General features: G+C 37.1%; 1 protein-coding gene across 7 annotated transcripts in view; it reads left to right on the top strand.

Annotated features, from left to right (window-relative positions):
- The window catches only part of LOC136039368 (endothelin-converting enzyme 1-like), a 223,018-nt gene that overhangs the window by 196,313 nt on the left and 4,140 nt on the right, over positions 1-22,565 (top strand). For all 7 annotated transcript variants that reach the window (XM_065723039.1, XM_065723038.1, XM_065723043.1 and 4 more), the window contains 2 exons: positions 6,670-6,765; positions 20,419-20,495. In XM_065723039.1, coding sequence (XP_065579111.1) covers positions 6,670-6,765; positions 20,419-20,495 — 173 coding nt within the window. The remainder of the gene's footprint in view (positions 1-6,669; positions 6,766-20,418; positions 20,496-22,565) is intronic.

A 22,565-nucleotide genomic window follows, 5' to 3' on the forward strand; every position in this document is an offset into this window, starting at 1 on the left:
TATGGAGGATGAAGCTAGACGGCATAACGGTAAAATATTGTACTGATATATTAACAAATTGAGAGGTAGTAGTCAATCCAGACTTATCCCAGTTAATTATAGGAACGGTGTAACAATTAGTGATAAGGAAAGAGTTAAAGAGAGATGGGCAGAACATTTTGAGAATGGGCTAAATCGCGATATAGTTTCAGGAAAAGGTATAGAGGAAAATGATGACTTGGATGTGAAGGAAGATTGGTTTTGTGAGGAGGAATTAGCGACTGTACTTAAAGGATTAAAAAATATTAAGGCTCCAGGTGCTGATAGTGTGGTAAATGAGTTTCTTAAATATGGTGGCTCTGAAGTTAAAAGCAAGTTACTGAAGATTATGAATAGGAGTTTTGAAAATGGAGATGTACCTACCGATTTTATGAAAACCTTAATTAAACCACTGTATAAGAAAGGTGATAAGAATGAGTATGGTAATTATTGAGGCAATAGTCTGGTGTCTATAGGTAGCAAATTTCTTTGTAATATGATAATTTTTTTACTGAGAGATGCTGAAGATAAAGTTTTAAGAGAAGAACAGTAAGGTTTTAAAAATGGTAGAGGATGCGTCGACCAAATTCTGTTTTTTTTTCAGGTTTACTTTTTCACAGTTAAAACAAGGTTGAAAGAATAGGGAGATTTGAAGATCTGGTTGGAAGAATAGGAATAGGAAGTCTGCAAACCAAGATTAGAATATTAGAAGCCACAGTGATGACATGGCTTTGAAGCAAGGGGGCTCCGAAAAGTCGATGAAGATTTGCTCGAGGTTTTTCAGGGGAATTGCCTACGAATTGTTCTGGGTACCCGGCTGCCTGACCGTATTTCAAATAGTAGGCTGTACGAAGAATTTGGTTAAATACCGCTTTCTAGGGCTATAATGTAAGAAAGGTTGAGATGGCTAGGGCACGTTGTGCGGATGAAGGATGAGATTGCCGAACATTTTCCTTCTCGATTAACCGTCTAGTGCTAAACGGAAAGTAGGTCGTTCTCGTTTGAGGTGGGAGGACGTCATCAAGAAATATTTAAAGGAAACGGGAACATCCTGGGAGGGTGTAAAAAGGGAGGCTTTAAATAGATTGGGATTGAGAAGGAGCGTGCGCAGCTGTGTTGGCTTCAGGCGGCTTGGTGCTGCGGTGAGTCGTTATTTGTAGTAGTAACGTAGTAGTAGTAGTTCCCTTTTGAATAATCGAAAGTGATTGGAGAGCAACTAACCCTCCTCTCACGCCCACCATTTCCCCAAACACATTCAATCAAAATTTTGAGAAAGCCATTTCGTTCAACGTAATTGAAAGATCCGGAAATTCTATCTTTGGCGATGACAACCCCACCCCCTCCCCAGAGCCCTGAGGGCAAGTCTTGTGAGCTATGCCCTTGGGGCAGTTAAGATTTGTAAAGAAAGGGTGATCGTATAAAGTTCGGAGGGGGCTTACTGGATTGCTAATCAGAAGTTTTAGCGCCCTTTTTGAGATTTAGAATGTTCAGAGGGTGGATACCACACCCACACACACACACACACACACACACACACACACACACACACACACACACACACACACACACACACACACACACACACACACACACACACACACACACACACACACACACACACACACACACACACACACACACACACACACACACACACACACACACACACACACACACACACACACACACACACACACACACACACACACACACACACACACACACACACACACACACACACACACACACACACACACACACACACACACACACACACACACACACACACACACACACACACACACACACACACACACACACACACACACACACACACACACACACACACACACACACACACACACACACACACACACACACACACACACACACACACACACACACACACACACACACACACACACACACACACACACACACACACACACACACACACACACACACACACACACACACACACACACACACACACACACACACACACACACACACACACACACACACACACACACACACACACACACACACACACACACACACACACACACACACACACACACACACACACACACACACACACACACACACACACACACACACACACACACACACACACACACACACACACACACACACACACACACACACACACACACACACACACACACACACACACACACACACACACACACACACACACACACACACACACACACACACACACACACACACACACACACACACACACACACACACACACACACACACACACACACACACACACACACACACACACACACACACACACACACACACACACACACACACACACACACACACACACACACACACACACACACACACACACACACACACACACACACACACACACACACACACACACACACACACACACACACACACACACACACACACACACACACACACACACACACACACACACACACACACACACACACACACACACACACACACACACACACACACACACACACACACACACACACACACACACACACACACACACACACACACACACACACACACACACACACACACACACACACACACACACACACACACACACACACACACACCACACACACACACACACACACACACACACACACACACACACACACACACACACACACACACACACACACACACACACACACACACACACACACACACACACACACACACACACACACACACACACACACACACACACACACACACACACACACACACACACACACACACACACACACACACACACACACACACACACACACACACACACACACACACACACACACACACACACACACACACACACACACACACACACACACACACACACACACACACACACACACACACACACACACCACACACACACACACACACACACACACACACACACACACACACACACACACACACACACACACACACACACACACACACACACACACACACACACACACACACACACACACACACACACACACACACACACACACACACACACACACACACACACACACACACACACACACACACACACACACACACACACACACACACACACACACACACACACACACACACACACACACACACACACACACACACACACACACACACACACACACACACACACACACACACACACACACACACACACACACACACACACACACACACACACACACACACACACACACACACACACACACACACACACACACACACACACACACACACACACACACACACACACACACACACACACACACACACACACACACACACACACACACACACACACACACACACACACACACACACACACACACACACACACACACACACACACACACACACACACACACACACACACACACACACACACACACACACACACACACACACACACACACACACACACACACACACACACACACACACACACACACACACACACACACACACACACACACACACACACACACACACACACACACACACACACACACACACACACACACACACACACACACACACACACACACACACACACACACACACACACACACACACACACACACACACACACACACACACACACACACACACACACACACACACACACACACACACACACACACACACACACACACACACACACACACACACACACACACACACACACACACACACACACACACACACACACACACACACACACACACACACACACACACACACACACACACACACACACACACACACACACACACACACACACACACACACACACACACACACACACACACACACACACACACACACACACACACACACACACACACACACACACACACACACACACACACACACACACACACACACACACACACACACACACACACACACACACACACACACACACACACACACACACACACACACACACACACACACACACACACACACACACACACACACACACACACACACACACACACACACACACACACACACACACACACACACACACACACACACACACACACACACACACACACACACACACACACACACACACACACACACACACACACACACACACACACACACACACACACACACAACTTAATCAAAAGGTTCGGAAATCATGTCTTTGAGGATGACAACCCCACACGACACACAGGGCAAGGGTTATACACACACACACACACACACACACACACACACACACACACACACACACACACACACACACACACACACACACACACACACAACTTAATCAAAAGGTTCGGAAATCATGTCTTTGAGGATGACAACCCCACACGACACACAGGGCAAGGGTTATACACACACACACACACACACACACACACACACACACACACACACACACCTCGTGTTTTCCCAAAATGCATCCGATAGAAATTTTGAGACGGCCATTTGTTGTCGTAGAAATTTCAAAAAGAGCTCATTTGATTGAAAATCCAAATTGCTGGTTCTCTTTTTAGCAGTCTAAGTGATTGGAGGGCGTATAACTCCCCTCCCAACCCCCCATTTCCTCAAACACATCCAATTAAGATAGCCATTTTGTTCAACTTAATTGAAAGGTTCGGAAATTATGTCTGTGAGGATGACAACCTCTTACGACCCTCGGGGTAAGGGTTATACGTTATACCCTGGGTGCATATAAGTTATATATAGAAAGGGTGATCGTAAAACTCTGTAATAAGCTCATTTGATTGGAAATTATATGTTTTATACCCCTTTTTAAGATTCAGAGTAATCAGAGGGTGGAAACATCCCTCCCCCCACTCACCTGGTTTTTCCCGAAAAGCATCTAATAGACATTTTGAGATGGCCATTTGTTGTCGTAGAAACTTCAAAAATAGTTAATTCGATTGGAAATTGAAAGGACCACTGCTCTTTTCAATAGTCGAAAGTGATTGGAGGGCAACTAACCCCCCTCCCACGCCCGCCATTTTCTCAAACACATCCAAATCGAAATTTTGAGATATCTATTTTGTTAGACGTAGTTAAAGGGTCCGGAAACTATGTTTTTGAGGATGACAAACCTCCTATAGCCCTCAGGGCAAGGGTTGTAAGTTATGCTCTCGGGGAATATAAGGTATATATATAGAAAGGGTGATCGTATAGACTTTGGAGGGGGCTCATTGGAATAGTAGTCAGAAGTTCTAGTTCTCTTTTTAAGATTCAGAGTGATCAGAGGGCGGACTCCCCCCCCCCGCACTTTCTATTTTCTCGAAATGTTTCTTATAGAACATTTATATGGCTAATTGTTGCCTTATAAACTTCGAAAAGAGCTCATTCGATGGGAAAATGAAAGGGATAGTGCCCTTTTTAATAGTCAAAAGTCATTGGAGGGTAACTAAGCTCCTTCCAACGCACACCATTTCCCCAAACCCAACCAATCCAAATCTTTAGATAGCCACCTTTTTCAAGGCAATTGAAAGGTCTGGAAATTATTACTTTGAGGATGAACACCTCCCCCCCCCCTCCTCAGAGGCCTCAGGGCAAGGGTTGTAAGTTATGTTATGGAGGCATATAAGTGATATACAGAAAGGATGATCGTATAAACTTGGGAGAGGGCTCATTAGATTGGGAATCAGAAGATATGGTGCCATTTTTAAGATTCAAAGTGATAAGAGAATGGATACCCCCCACATCTCGTATTTTCCCGAAATACATCAGATAAAAAATTTTAGATGGCCATTTACTGTCGAAGAAACTTCGAAAACAGATTATTCTATTGGAAATTGAAAGATCCAGTGCCCTTTTTAATAGTCTGAAGTATTTGGAGGGAAACTAACCCCCCTCCCACACCTACCATTTCCCCAAACACATAAAATAAAAATTTTGAGATAGTCATTTTGCTCAATGTAATTGAAAGGCCTGGAAATTATGTCTTTAAGGATGGCAGCACCCCACAGCCCTCAGGGCAAGGGTTATAAGTTAGGCCCTGGGGACAAATAAGGTATATATATGCTCCAAGGCATATTTATATATATATATATATATATATATATATATATATATATATATATATATATATATATATATATATATATATATATATATATATATATATATATATTAAAACAAAATAAGTTTGAAATCTTTTCACCATTTTTACTTTCATAAATGAGAAATTATTGAAACTTTAACGAAGAAATGTCAGTATACGTCAATTTAACTGACAATCAACGGTCATTTGTTTGCTTTGTTTTTTTCAGTAAAGCACAAATTGTTTTCTGCTCTTGAGAAGGCATAGGAGTTATTAGCCCTACTCATTTTAATTTTTGCTTGTTTTGAGTTTGATTCTGCTATTTATTGTAATTTTTGTTCGTTTTGCTCTTGATTTATTTATTGATAGTGATTCGTGGTATTATTACTCTTGGGAAATTATTTGACTTTATTTTTGCTCGTTCTTAGTCTAATGAAGCTCTTTACTTTTCTTTGAAAAGCTTGCCTTGGGGTAAAAGTTTTTAAATTAATATAGTAAAGGGATCATTTAAACTTTGTGACTTAAAAGTTTTCTTTCACTTCCAGGCTTTAAGAAAACTAATTTCTGAACAGCCTCACAGGCAATACATAGCCCTTGAAGATTTAGATTCTGGTCAAATTTTCTTCACTTCTTATGCTCAGGTAAGTCATTCATCGAATTTATAGTTCTTTCAATTTGACGCGACTTTATAGGCAACCAAGTTAATCATGCTTCTCATATAAATTGAAAAGTCAGCAGCTGGAATGGTATGGAAAATTACATTGCTCTTTCAAACAGTTTATGGTAATGAACTTAAAGTAAGGAGCGACGCGGCTCTATAGTAACCGAAACTCTAAAACAACGGAATTTCAGTCTCAATGGATATGTACAAGAATCAGCTCATTATACCGGTTCCAAATATAGAAGATTCATTAAGCTTAGTATTACCCATCAAATTCCGCGACCCTGCGAAAATTTGCCTGATTTCCGAAAAAGAGGGAAACACCCCCAAAAAGCCAAAGAATCATAGTGAAAATCACACTTTCAGATTCAGCTCATCAGTGAAACCGACTGTAATTGTCCAGGGTGAATTTTCATCGGAACTGAATTTTCTAGATGATTTTTTACGTAGGGAGGGGGTTATTATTCCGTGAAGGCAGAGCCGTATTCCTTGACATTATTTAAAAAACCTAAGAAGATAAATTTTTAAAAAGAACTTGTTTTTTTTTCAACTGAAAGCAAGGAGCAATACTAAAACTTAAAACGATTAGAAATTATCACGTGTATGAAGGTGGTTACCCTCTTCTCAATACATTGCCTCGCTCTTAACCTAAATGTTTAAATTTTGTCCCAATTATTTAGTGAAGACTCCTGCAACACAATGGTTGTTTAATTCGAACAATAAGAAGACTTTTTAAAGTACTGGGTAACTTTAGTGTTAAGACCAAGGTGTTGAGGAGGGGTAGCCACCTGCATATGCAAGAAAGGGCTATAAGTTGTGAAATTTGCCCATATTGCTTACACTTAGTATCAAACAGTTTGTGGTAACGACCTTTAAGCAAGGAGCGTCGCAGCTCAGTAGTAACCAAAACTCTAAGAAACAGAGTCTTGATGATAATAGATATGTCAAAAGAATCAAATTTTGCTGCCTTTACAAAATATATAAAAATTATCAAGTGAGAACATATAAGCAACCCATCAAAAATTACGAGCCTGAGAAAATTTGCCTAATTGTGAAATATGGAGGAATTAACCCCAAAAGATCAAGTGATCTGAACGGAAACCAGATTCACCATATCAGGTATTCCTAATGTAGAGGTTTCAAGCTCCTTCGTACAAAAATGTGGAGTTTTGCATTTTTTTTTTACAAGAAGAAAAATCATTGATGCGTGTTTTTTTTATTTTTTTTTCAGAGATGATCTTATCTAACTAGTAATTCAAGAAAATCGGGGAAGGGCTCATTTGATCGAAAATTCATTTGATCGAGTTTTAGTGCCTTTTTAAGTGACCGATAATATTTGAGAGCAGCTAGCCCTCCTCCCACACCTCTTTTTTCTCGAAGTCACCCAATCAAAATGTTGAGATAGCCATTTTGTTCAGCATAGTTGAAAGATATAATTACTAGATCTTTGAGGGTGGCTTGAACCCCCAGTTTCTGGGGGAAGGACTGCAGGCTACGCAATTTGCTTATTGTTTACATATAGTGTTGGCCATTGGGAAGTATACAGACATTTCTTGGGGGTCTGGTGTTGGGAGAGGTCGTATACGAAGATCTTTCCATGTAAAAAATTTTTCGTGGTGGAAGGGAATTATCCGTTGAGGGGGGGGCAGATTTCCAGGCATCATTTAAAAAATGATCAGAAATTGAATAAAAAACAAGTTTTTCGCCTGTATATATGAGCGGGGTTTTTTCTCCTCTTCAATACATTGCTCTTTGCGCTAAAGTTTTTTTTAAAGTTTAAAAACAATTTAAATTAAACGGCCGTTTGCTTCAGGAGTCATTCTTAATTGAAAAAAAGTCGAACTTCAGCGTCGAGGGTAAGGTATTTAGGAGGAGGCAACCCTCCTCATATACGTAATAATTTCTGCTCGTTTTAAGTTTTAATGTTGTTCCTTACTTTCATTTGAGAAATCTAAGGTAATTTCGAAGACCCCACTGCCTTTCCATGACGACAAAATAACAGTTCAAATAGGGATAAATCCTTTTATTAGACAATGAAAAAAAAAACGATAAAAAATATACTGGATATTTTGATCGGATGTACAGTGATCGTCATCAATAGAAATACAGTATTTATTGTTATTTATCGTTGAAAAAACTTGTTTTTTTTATTTAATACTAAAAATTTATCCATTTTTTCTGAGACTTGAATTAAAAAGAATAAGTGGAAGCGATTTTTGCTCTTTTTTCCAGTTGAATGTAATATACCATACAGCATATGCAATCAAAGTTGCACGAGTGGTCATCCTAACCGAAATCCCCATAATTGCAACCTAACATACATTATTGCTGCTTAAATATGGTAAAACTGCTTAGATTTAAACTAATTTGCCAACTGCAGTCATGATTAACTCACTCCATGGGAAAAGGTCAAGGAAGTTCTAAGGATAGAAGAAAAGTATTTAAGTTTCTTGTAATTAACTCTGAAGCAGATTTTAATATGCTACAGAGTTTAGGACAGCCTTTTTGCTAAAAAAAATTAAACTAGCTAATTTTTTTTAATTAGAAATCATAGCTCATTAGAATTTTGTGACCAAAAATGCACAAAGTGACAAATATGTCACAAAATCGAAAAAAAAAATGTATTTATGACCTGTTCAAACAATGATTTCGGATTCATGCGTTTTGAATATAGATTTATTCAAAGAAACACTCAGTAGAACATGCACATAGAACATGCTTCGGTCTTCTCCAAATCTATAAAATCTTGGGTATATCTTATATTTGCATGTAATTGACCTTTTTTTGCAATTTTTCCCCCCAGAACCCCTTTCCCTCCCGAGTAAAAAAAAATCATATACATATTCTGGTTCGGGTAATGTTCATCTTGTTAATAGTTGATAAGCAAAATGGAGACAATTACACAGGATGGGGGAAGTATATAATTGTCTTTGAAATATTAAGCTAAAACAAATTCGCTTGAATCTCTTGTAGGGCACAGTAATATGTATCTGTTCGAAAATCAAAAGTGATTACGTATCTCTTCAGAGTATAATGATTTTTTATAAGCCATCCATAATAAATTCGTGCCACAGCGCAGCTTTCATAATCATTTTCTGTAGAAACTACCTCATAAAATCTACAACTGCTTTCGAAGCATCAGAAGCCAGTGCACAACAAACACTCACTCCTTAGAGTCACTCCTTTAAGTCACTCCTTAGAAAAATAATTAAGAAAAGTTGCGAATTAATAAACAAAAATTGTTACACACCATTTGAAACTAATAGAAAAATTAACGTCATCAAGTCCCTCATGGTAATGAACGGTTAGTAAAGAGTGACCCTTGCCACTAAGCGATTCTTATTTTACATTCAAGATAAGAAAGTGATGTATCCTGGTGAAATATCGATAAATAATTAAGACCTTGATGAATACGATCAAGCGAAAACTGTCCAGTCAAATTCAACATTTCTGTAAACCTTATAACAGCTGTCAAGCTGTTAGCTGAGAAATTAGAGAATTGTGTGTTCATTCAATACGAATAGTCATGCTTGAGTTTTATATTTATTTTTTCTTTTTACTGTTGAGCCACTGGTATTGATGCATAGAGGCTTTGGCCGTACAATATCACGAGAAGGTCCATTTGAACGGAAGTTGAACGTTATAATGTCCTTTTTATACAGCACAAACATCCGCTGAGGCGCTAATTTTTACTATTTTTTGCCTCTAAGCAACAGTTTTGGCCTGAGAGAGGCCAAATGTTGAAAAAATCAATCATTTTAGAAACATTGAAGGGATTCTCTTGTATATCCTTGTAGTAACGGAGGCTATATTTCCATGAGCTGGTGAATGTATCCCTGAAATGAAGTGGATGACCATGATAATTATTTGTAAGATTGATTCGATTAGATTGATGCTTCTAAATCTTCACTTATTGACGTGTTATGTTATATTGCATATTTGTTCTGCAGTTATCAGGGGAAGGTCATTGGAGTTTCATAGATAGAAAAGAATTTGTCACCTAGATCCTCAAAAAGTACATATTAAAGCTCAAATTTTAAAGGTTTTTGCGAAAATTTCTTAATTTCAAAATCAAAGGGGTTCAAGGGGAAACTCCCATCATGTTAAAGATATCACTGTCTCTGATATTAAATTCAAATACGTTAGAAATTAAATTATAAAAAGAAAAATTTTACCGGATGAAATTACAAACTGAACTTAAAACTTACAAAACAAGTAAAATTTAAAGGGTTCGAAGCCCATTCCTTGCCCCCCCCCAACCGCGACTCATTATGCTAAAAATTTGAATTTATAAAGAAAACAAGAAGGTTTAAACACAAAAGCAATGGGATAAAAAGTTGTAGTTACCTTGTTTTTCATTATTATTAAATAAAAAAAAGAGTCAAACTTCTTGTAAAAGTAGTTTTTTCTCTGAAAGTAAGGAGCAACATTGCATGGGGAGGGGAGTTGCCCCCTCCTCAATCCTTTGCTCTTCACGGTACAGTTTTTTAAGTACTTTTGAAAAAGCTTCTGATTCTAATTCAACGGCCTTTATTTTTCAAATGTCGTTCTTAGAGAATTTGGGCAATTAAACGGCTTCCTCCCTTATACACAGAATAATTTCTATTCGTTTTAAGTGTTAATGTTGATCCTTTCTTTCAGTTGAAAACACTTGTTTTCTTTATTAAATCTTTGATTGTTTTTCAAATAATGTCGGGAAATCTGTGTTCCCCTACAGGGAAAATTTCCTCCGTGAATAATTACTTCTACTACTACTACTAACAACTCACCGCTGCCCAAAGTCACCTGAGTATAACACAGTTACGTAGGCTCTTCGTATATCCTAATCTATTCAAATCCTCCCTCTTTACACCCTCCTGTGAAATTCTCATTTTCTTTAAATCTTCCTTTACGACATCGCCCCAAGCCAACAGAGGACAACCTGCTTTCAATTTAGCCCTAAACGTTTGGCCGAAAAGGACTATTTTCGGCAATCTGTCATCCTTCATATGCAGAACGTGTCCTAGGCATCTCAACCTTTCTCTCATTGTAGCCTTAGAAAGCGGGATTGAATCCCACTTTTCGCAAAGCCTACTGTTTGAAATACGGTCAGTCAGCCGATTGCCCAAAACAATCCGTAATCAATTTATCTGGAAAACACCTAGTAAATCTTTATCCCCTTCTCGGACCGCCCATGCTTCAGAGCCATATTTGACCACTGTCATTACTGTACCTTCAAATATTCTAATCTTCGTTTGCATACTTAACTTTTTTTTAACTGGGATAAAAACACCCTGAGCTAATATATCACTAATATCTCACTAATAGCCATACTCACTGGTGTCACGTTTCTTGTACCTGGGTTTAATTAGGATTTTTCTAAAATCGCTAGGTACTTCCCCTTTCCAAAAATCATATTCAGAATCTTCAGTAACTTATTTCTAACCTCATAGCCACACTCATTTACCATACTATCAGTAACTGGGGCCTTATTATTTTTAATTCTTTTAGTACTGTCGCTCATTTCTCCTCACAAATTAAATCTTCCTTCACATTCAAGGTATCACAAACTATTTTGTTTTCCACTGTATCTTTTCCTGCAACTCTATCCAGGTTAAGTACATTTGACAATGTTCTGTCCATCTCTCTTTAACTCTTTATGTATCACTAATTGTGGATTCATTCTTATCTTTAGCTGGGACATGTCCGAATTGTCTACATCCTCTCAATTTATTAAAATGCCATTTCAATATTTTACTACTATACCGTCTAGCTGCATCCTCCAGATCCTCAGCAACTTTATTGATGTTCTCCACTTCACACCTTCTTAGTTCACATTTTAAGGTTTTATCCACTTTCCTTACATTCCTCTTTTTTTATATGATCTACCCTCAGAAAAGTCTTGTACGATCCCCTTCACCTCTTTCTTAAACATAAAGCTTTTTCACTAATATTCCTAGCCGCTGTCCTAACTTTCTTTCCTAAGACACCACCAGGAAGTAAAATTATTCTATCCATCTTTTATATTGTCAAATTTTAAACTCTCCAATTTAGTTTTCAACCATTCCTGGAAGATTTCTCTCAAATTCTCATCCTGGAGTCTACCAGCGTCTTAACCTCCTGGCAGGTAGTTACCCCTCTGAAATTTCAGCCATAAACTCCCCCAAAAAAATTTCTTGTGACTATTCCGCTTGAAATATTATCCTTAGTATGCTTACATTCGAAAAACGACTTATTTTAACTGTAAGTTATGATTTTTTTAAATCATGCCGAAAATCCCCTCCTCCATGGAAATTTCAATCGAAGCCCCCATTCCACCTCCCACCATTAGAAAGTTTTCCCCGCATTAAATTCTCCCGTAGAGAATTTCTCCCGCTGAAAATCTCCTCCCCACGGAAACGTCACCCATGCAACTCTGATCCCGCTGAAAATTCCCCTGGACGATTCCCCCAGAACATCTTCATATTTGAAATTGAGTGGGAAAAGAGAAAGTAAGTAAAACAAAAAGTAATTCTTAATGGAATTCCCCATGTGTAAAATTCCTTGTGGAAGGTTTACCCTCTGGAAGCTTCCCTCCCCACGGAACTTTCTCTCAGCGGAAAATACCCCCACGCTTAAAAATATCCCCTCAGAAAAGTGTCTGTATACTTCTCAATAACAAATACTATATTAGACAATGGGCAAATTTCACAACCTACAGGTGTTTTTCGGTGGGTGGGTGGGTGGTTTGGTAATATCACACCAAAAGCATATTTATTGGACATCTCAACTTTTCTGAATAAAATGAACGTCTCCAAATTTTGATCGGACAACTTTAGGGAAAAGGGGGCTTGGGAAGGGGGCTAGTTGCGTTCCAATCTTTTTGGCCACTTAGAAAGGGCACTAGAACTATTATTTTCCACTTGAAGCACCCTCCGGATCATCTATGACCATTGGTTCGATAAGGTGACCCCAGGAAAAAAGTGTAAACAAACACGCATCCGTGATCTTTCTTCTTGCGAAAAAAATAAATAGATAAATTAAAAAAATCCCACATTTTTGCAGATGGGAGCTTGAAATCTCTGTGGTAAGGTTCTCTGATACGCAGAATCTGATGTTACGATTTTGATTAAGAATCCCGGACTTTTTGGGGATGTGTTACCCCTTTTCCGAAAATTAAGCCATCGGATCTTCATGAAACTTGATGTATAGAAAGATTACGTACTCGACCTTACTCTTGAACAAGGAACAGCAAAGTTGATAACTCCAGTACCGAGTCTAATTTTAGGTTCGGACTTTGTCAATAGTACTACATTGGTTCTTGTTTAGTTTCAAAGCCACTCTTTACAAACACTTGAAAACTTTTAATTTTTATAAAAAAAAGGTTTTATTTTTTAGAGGGATAGTCAGGGATATGCTTTTTTTTAGATTTTTTCCTCATGGGTGATTGTCTCGAACCAGTGGTCAACGAGTATCTGGAGGGTGCTTATTTGGATGGAAATTTAAAGCAATAAAAGACATCGAACTATAACAAAATTTAAAATATTCTAAGTTTATGCCGCCAAAAACAACAATTTCGGCTCGAATAGCTCCGAAATTCTATCAAGCAGAAGTCTTGAGATACCCAAACGACTTAGAATTATCTAATAACTATTTATAAAACTCCTTAGTTTTGGAAACTATATTAGTCCCTAATCAACTAAGCAGTCTAGACAAAATGAAAGGCTATTATAGACTACTAGCTGTTGGGGTGGCGCATCGCGCCCCCAAGCCCCCCCCCCGCGCGCGTGAGTCGTTACGCGCCATATTAGTTACGCGCCATTGTAGTTGTGTCCCTGTGTCCCACCTGTGAATATAGATATATATATGTTTTTAACTACGTAAAACTTGCGAATATACAACATTTTTCGATGTCCCATTGTCTGTGCATATAAATAGATTGTCAGGTTTACCGACTCTTGAATATGCAACATATAATTGTCCATGGGAAAAACAATCCGTATTCAGATCTATACCTCATGATTCTAATGATTGCCCTTGAGCTTTGTTGATGGTGATTGCTAATCGAACATTCCCTGTGTCGCCGTCGTCATTTATATATCCCCCTGTGCCCCCCGGCGTCCCCGTTGTAGTTGTGTCCCTTTGTTCCGGTCGTCATTTATATTCCCTGTGTCCCGGTCGCCATTTGTGTCCCGGTGTCCCAGTCTGTAATTTCTCTTTGAGTGTCCCGGTCGTCATTTATATTCCCTGTGTCCCGGTCTGTATATACATTCGTTTTTGAATTGGTCTTTTTTTAGTTTTTAGTTTTTTACCTTTTTTTTAGTTTTTTTAGTTATACCTCATGATTCTAATGATTGCCCTTGAGCTTTGTTGGTGGTGATTGCTAATCGAACATTCCATGTGTCCCTGTCGTCATTTACATATCCCCCTGTGCCCCCCGGCGTCCCCGTTGTAGTTATGTCCCTGTGTCCCGATCGTCATTTATATTCCCTGTGTCCCGGTCGTCATTTGTGTCCCGGTGTCCCGGTCTGTATATACATTCGTTTTTAAATTGGTATATGATGAAATAAATTTTTGTGTTTTTCCCCTTTTTTCTTTTTAGTTTTTTTTGGTTTTTACCTTTTTTTAGTTTTTTAGTTTTTTTCTTTTTAGTTTTTTTTGTAGTTTTACCTTTTTAGCTTTTTCTTATTTTTATTTTTTTTTTTTAGTTTTGTTTTTCTCCTTTATTTTTCAGTTTTTTTTTCCTTTTTTTCTTTTTTTTCGTTTTTAGTTTTTTTTAGTTTTTTAGCATTTTTAGTTTTTTTATTAGTTTTATTTTTTTTCTTAGTTTTTACCATTTTTTAGTTTTTTTTTAGTTTTTTTTTTGGCTTGAATACATTCGTTTTTGAATTGGTATGTGATGAAATAATTCAGACATCATATGCGGACAGACAGACAGGCAGACATAACACACAAATAACTTATTTATTTGTATGCGGTATTGTTCATTTATGAACGATGTTACATTATATTACATTCCTGTGTACTAACTATCAGTGGGAAGGTGATAGTCAGTGGATGTCCTTTTTAGGGGCTGCTTGAAGCCTTGACAGCTGAATTTAAATCGAAATTTAATATGATAGGTTTTTTAGATCAATATCTTAAGGGATTCTGCCAGGGTTGGGGTGTCCAATCTTAATGTAAACGTATGTTGAGTGTAAGATAGAAGTTTACACTCCTATGTTAGTTGAATATTCCAGTAATCTCAATTACAAATAAAATAACACCATCGTTACTATACCTGTACAGAGGTGCAAGGGTCCAGAATAAAATAGCCTTGAAAACAAAATTAAAACAAACAGGAATCAAGTAAAAAAAAAAGTGTTTTTAATCGTAAAAGGTATGCCGCTTCTGCATGTATGTGAAGATTAATAGACTGAATAATTGATTGATTTATCATTGGAAGAATTAAATATCTGGGCTTTTCAAAGAGAATAAATTATAGCTTATTGGCTATGCAGCAAATCATCATGAAAATGATTGTGTGTTGAAAATATGGAAATCCAACTAATAGGTGAAAAAGACCCTAAAACACAGACAGTAATTAAATAAAGCTATAAAGATGAAGATCTTAGATTTTGGTTGTACCCCTCATTCGTAAACATTTCTTGTTTTCCTTTACATAATTTAAACCCTGGCTTAGTGTTAATATATAAGATAGTTTTCTGAACTCTGATCCTTCTGCTTCAAACTTCATGTAATAATAGATTCCAGGCTCTGTTACAAAAGGACCATTTAATTGAACAAATACAAATGTTTTAATCTGCGAAAATTGTAGAAACTAGTAAACACAGGGATTGGTAGTTAGTAACGCAAGTTTGTTTAACTTGATGTTGAAACTTTGATCAGGGATATTTCCTTGGTTTATTGAGGCTAAGTAAATGTGATTAAGAATATTTCAAATATATTATATTACCTCTGAACATAATTACTGAGTGGGAAGCAGGGGCGGATCCAGGATTTTCTTTGGGAGGGGGGTGCGTTTGCCTCATTCGGCTAGGTTTTGCTGAGAGTTGTCTCTAGTATTAGTAGTGGTAATATGTTTTCTAGTGGTGTTACGGAATTCAAATCTTTAAGGACGTATTTCGGGGACAATTTTTTGTTAATAATCATTCGTTTAAGTAATTAAAAGCAAACATATGGTTGATTTTTGACTCATGTCCCGAGCGTCTCATTGAGTATTGTTGGGACCATCTCCTTTGCCCTTTCGCGTTTCCCTGTTCCATATGATGGCCGGTCCCTTGCATTTTTCAGAACGTATGAGGCCAATTTCAAAGTTAGTAGACCATCTTTTCTTAGATCCCCAAGGATTTTGAGTCTACCATGAACCCTTTTCTCAAAAACATATTTTGCTAAATATGTTTTTACCCTTTGATATGTCGGTAACTAATAAACCGTAAAATGCGAAATAAATTAAACGAAGAGTGGAATATAATTAAAGTATATTTGAAACACAGAATTTTATCGTGTTTGAACGTAAATCCAAAGTTGGTTGGATGTTCCGAAAATCAGCAATGCAAGTAAAACAGCAACAATACTGCAACTTTACTGTCACGTTTAATATTACTGTCATGACGTTTTTTACTATCCTGAGTTAAAATTAGCCAAACCAATTCAAATTAATTTTTAGAGAATTTATGTTGAAGCAAGTGTTTTCCCGACACTACTCTACAAAACGCAAGCAGAGTAATGATTATATTTAAATGGATATTGAATTTACTGTTTTCTTTTCTATATTTTTGCATGGATGTCATCTAGGCTTTATTCTTTCTTCACTCTTATTTTTCAACAACCTAATTTGTCAAAGTTTTTCCGATCTGAGGACATCTTTGTGAGAATCCGGACAAAAAAGATGGATCAGTCTCTTTCAATTTCCCGTTTTTTGATCTTCCTTTTCTTATAAAATTGGCCCTCTACTATTGTCAGTTCCATCCCCCTTAATTACGATATATGACTCACCTTTTTTGCTTCAGTTCAGAAAAGTATGGTGTAAAACCATCTTTTGAAAAAAAGTGAGAGAATATGGAAGGAAAAGGCAAAGAAAAGCTAAAACAGGCAAAAAGACGATTTGGCGATTTAACAAGTATCAAATAATTTTAGGAAAACGTTTTGATTAGCTATAAGAAATCTTGACTCTCAGACGATCATTACTTTGGTAATATAAAAAGTAAAAATAAAGTAAAGATAGAATATGAAACTTCAAACAAGCAAAAACTAACTTTTATAAGGTTTTCTAACAAAACGAGCAGAAACTAGATTTAAACTACTTGACAAACGAGGTTTTGCAACAACCTATGGATGGCTTCGCAGACAACACCGTGGTATTACTTCTTTCGCATCACTCCAATCCTGTAGCTTTTACCTTGGCCCTTTGTGCTATGAAAACGATATGTCCAGAAAGGAATTAGTTCTTAAGATAATGGATGGTGACATACTCTCGAAAGCAGTTTCAAAACAAGTTATTTCGTTTTAAAACCAACTTCGTTCTTTATATCCCGACACCCAGTGAATGCTGTTACTTTTATAATTTACTGTATTGGATTCTGAAAAGCATTTGAGGCTAAGAACTATATTTTTTCTGCTATAACTTGTAGAGTGACTTGTAAACAAGAATCTTACATCACCTTCAAAAACAGGGAAAAGTAATAGATAGCTATACTAAGTATGTATTAAAGATTTCTGTACTTGAGGCTAAGAAAACTTTATTTTTACAATAAGCTGTTCTTACCGTCACCTGAATCGGAAACAAATGATAAGTTTTTGTGTTTTGGGGCAATAAAAAATTGTATTGTATGTTCATTGTATGCGTATTTTTGTATTAAAATGGTAAAACTAAATTGAAAGTGACAAATAGGTAGGTGTCGTGGCAAAAAGAATTTTTTTTCTTTGAGTTAGAACTGTTTCATGTTATATAAACATAGCGAACTTTTTAATTTCACTCTTTGTGTTATAACAGAAATGACAACAACAAAAAAAAATCGCTTCGTAAAACATTAAGTTTTCATAAAGGTGCAAATGACTCAAATTTCTTTAAAAATCCTCATGTGCTGACTTCCAGCTCCATGTCCCCATGACTTAGGGAGTTAGAGCCCCTTTTTTGTATTTTGACTGTATGCTTAGTAGGCTGATTTTTTGAAGAAAAGGCAAGTTAAAAAAAACACATAATAAATAAGTTTCAACTAAGATTTATTGCAAGGTAAATTGATAGATCTCTAATTTTTTGTTACAAACATATTGATTTCTGCAGATGGCAGTGCACTATGGCTAAGATTAATGTTTTCATAAATGGGTGCGGGTAGAAAATCAAACGCTCGGCTTATTATACTTGGCGTGCCTCAAAATTGCTAACACTACATTAACATAATATTACATTGAATGGTTTTATTCAGCGGTGTCGCTTTCTTTTAAGTCATATTGCGACACAATATTAAATATTCATTTTCGACTTGAACATGGCCATTGTCTTTTTTCTCTCCTCCGTGCTATTGATTAATGCTGATGACCTTTACAGATATATTGTTTGATACTTGATGTTGGCAGCATACCTTTTTCTTAAGCCATATTGTTTTAATGTAATTTTAGGTCGCTGTACCCATGTAAAAAAACACCCAAGTTCTTACAATTTTCAGTTCTAAATTGCTATTCAAGAAGCTATTTTTGTCCATAATTTTACGTATTTATTATCTACGTGTTTGTAAAACCTACTATATGTTTTTTTTCTTTATTAATGACACTTTGGATAAAACAAAGAAAAAAAAGTAAAATCACGTGGAAAAATTTGTTTAAGTGAAGAGCGAGATTCAGACTTAAGACTTACAGAAATTAACCAACAAAACTTAAATATTATCTTTCTTAGTGTAATAGATTGCGTGCTCTACTGGAAACAAATAAAAACAACGCTCAAACCTTCGAAATTGAATGTCCCGTTGAAATTTAGAGGTTATCACAAGTTATGCACATGAACTATTCTTACCCACCTCAATTTGGATCTTGCTTCCAGCAGTTAAGCCCTGACTTGTATTTTGATCAGTGTCTTGTATAATTCGGTTTTCAGAGAAGGCTCACAACAGTTTGCAATCCAGGAGAAAACTAAAACCTACTGTTCTTTTAAGTTTAAACATCTCTCTCTCTCTCTCTCTCTCTCTCTCTCTCTCTCTCTACTCCTTGTAAAAAGTTTCATGTTACCTCGATTAGTCAAGTATGTCTATGGTTGTTTGTGGGCACATTTGCAAGTACACAAAATGGAAATTGAACGAATTGGAAAATTCGTAAAATTTCAAAGTATATTGTTTTGTTCTCCAATTTCACCTAGTTTTATTTCAACTGCCTGTTTTAGATTTCCTGGATCAATAACGTAACAATGCAAAATATCAGTGTTACCATAAACGAATGTTCAATAAGTATTATCTGCCGACTTCAAGGCGCCTTTCTGGGCTTTCCTGTATTCCCGCTTCCTTTATAACTTACCTGGGAAACTTTCAGCTGAGGCAAAATGTGACTACTTTTTTCATTTTCTCCATCGTCTGTCAAGATAAAGAATCTTAGCAAGTTGTATTCTATGCTTCAATTCATTTTTTGATTTTTTGTCTTTGCAATAGTATGTAAATATGCAATGAACACATTTTACTTTTTCCAGTCTCTTTGTTCGATCAACTCCGAACAATATTCAGAGTGGGTTCATACGGTGTCGTTAGAGCTCGAAGAGAGGCAAAGGTAATATTTTAACGTAATTTGTCACTCACATGTAGTGAGAGCTTTCCAAAAATTCTATTTTTTCAAATTTATGCAGTCAATAGTCTTGATATAGTTAGTTAGCGAGTAATATTTGCTTTCCAAAAGCAAATTCCATGTTTTGCTTTGATTCACTTATCATAACACTTGAAGATAATAACTAGAACCATGGTTTGTATTTGGTCTCTATACATTTTCATTCAGTATACTAACTAAGAGGTTAAAACAGAAAAGGCGAGATAGATACTAGGTACCCCTGTCCTTCATTTCTCTCTACTAAAAAGTAAGTGAAACCAAACAAAAAGACAAGATAATTGGGTATAAGCTGATATCATTTATAGATGATTAAGCGCAACAGATAGTTTATGTTACTTTCAGTAATATAATCTAAAGTATATCCAAACTGGCACTGAATTTAATTCCAAGATTAGTTTAATTATTAGTTTTGGTTTTTAAGATTCGATCTTAGTAAAGACAAAGATACAAAGATTTAAATTTTTGATCTGGTATCATTAAGATAATAGTAATAGTAATGGTCTATAGTAAATCTAGAAGGGTTATGCTACTTTCTCTTTTTAGCAAAACTCATGGAAAATAGAGCTTTTGAACTTAGAATAGTTGTTTTTGCTTTCTAACACATCAAGCAATCACCACTTATTTGTACTCTGAAATAATTAACTGTAAAATACAAAAAGCAAAAAAATGTTTGTCAGTTTTTTCATCCCTTGTAATATACATGTCTTGTAACTTGAGACCTTTTTTCCGTGTTTTCTATTACACGCAAAAACAGGTTCCATCGACAGACGACAAAATAGTCAACGTTTCTCAAATTATAGCTAATTTTTTTTTTCTTGTAGCCTGTCGAACGAGCAGAGAATTTGGGTGTTCGATTTATATTTGTTTCTACAATACAGCGTTGGGAGCATTCTCTATCGAGCAAAAATCTTTCCTTTCCACGACATACAAAATCTGTGTACTCTCTTCTCTGTCGATATTTTTCTCTGTCGGTAACATTTTCGACAGAAATGAGGAATTGAACGACATATTTCGGAAATGTCAATGTTTATGTTGACAGACAAAGCTAGCATCGAACAGAGCTTATGCCAAATAAAAGCTAGCAATTCAATTTTTAATGCAATAAAAGACTCATTCTTTTCCTATAACCTATCCACGGAACAGATTTTTTATGTGTTTGGTTCTTATTTAGGTCCATCTTACAACATTCGAATCGCATCCTGTCGACATGAATGTAGTCTTTTGACAACACAAAAAATATAGTATGATCTTTTCCTCTGTCGTCTCCCTCTCTCTTCCCTTTCTATTAACATATAATGAGTCGAAAACCTTTTGATCTTGATTACATCTCTTTTTTTAGGCCTGACTTGTCTTAAATCAATGGTACTAAATCCCGCATAGGAGTCTGAAATCTTTACTAATGTGCCTTCACTACAAGGTATTTCATAGTCTGTTCCAGATTATATTCCTTAGAAGACTATGAGGGTCTTTATATCAGCAATTCCTTTACTCTTAATTGAGCTCATTCAAGCTTCTTTTGACCTTGGTATTCTCCCAAAAGCGCTTAAAAGTGCTATGTTAATAATTAATTTAGAGGGGATTCTTCAAGAAATGACTCTTCAAACTACACACATACCTCTCTTGCCAAGTTTTTTTGAAAACTCCATGCTGTCAAAACCTATAAGCTTTCATACGGTAAACCAGTTCCTACATGAATATCAGTTTGGGCTTTGTCGTGGCCATTCAATTTGACACCGTATGCTTCGCTTCTTGGATTCACTCGTTCGGCCTTAAATTCTACGCTAATCCCAGCTACTTTAGTTTTGGACGTAAATAAAACATTTGATTTCTTGACACACCTCATTTTTCTTAGACAACCCTTGGGTATGACCAACTGCTCACTCTTGGTTCCGTTTGTATCCTCAAGTAGGGAACTTTTGTTGGTGATAACCTTCTAAATGAGTTTGAAGTTGAACTTGGAATCTCTCAAGGGTCGGTCTTGCTCTCAAGAATTTTGTTTTGTTTATATTGATGATT

This window comes from Artemia franciscana, chromosome 19 (genome assembly GCF_032884065.1).
Source record: "Artemia franciscana chromosome 19, ASM3288406v1, whole genome shotgun sequence".
NCBI lineage: Eukaryota > Metazoa > Arthropoda > Branchiopoda > Anostraca > Artemiidae > Artemia > Artemia franciscana.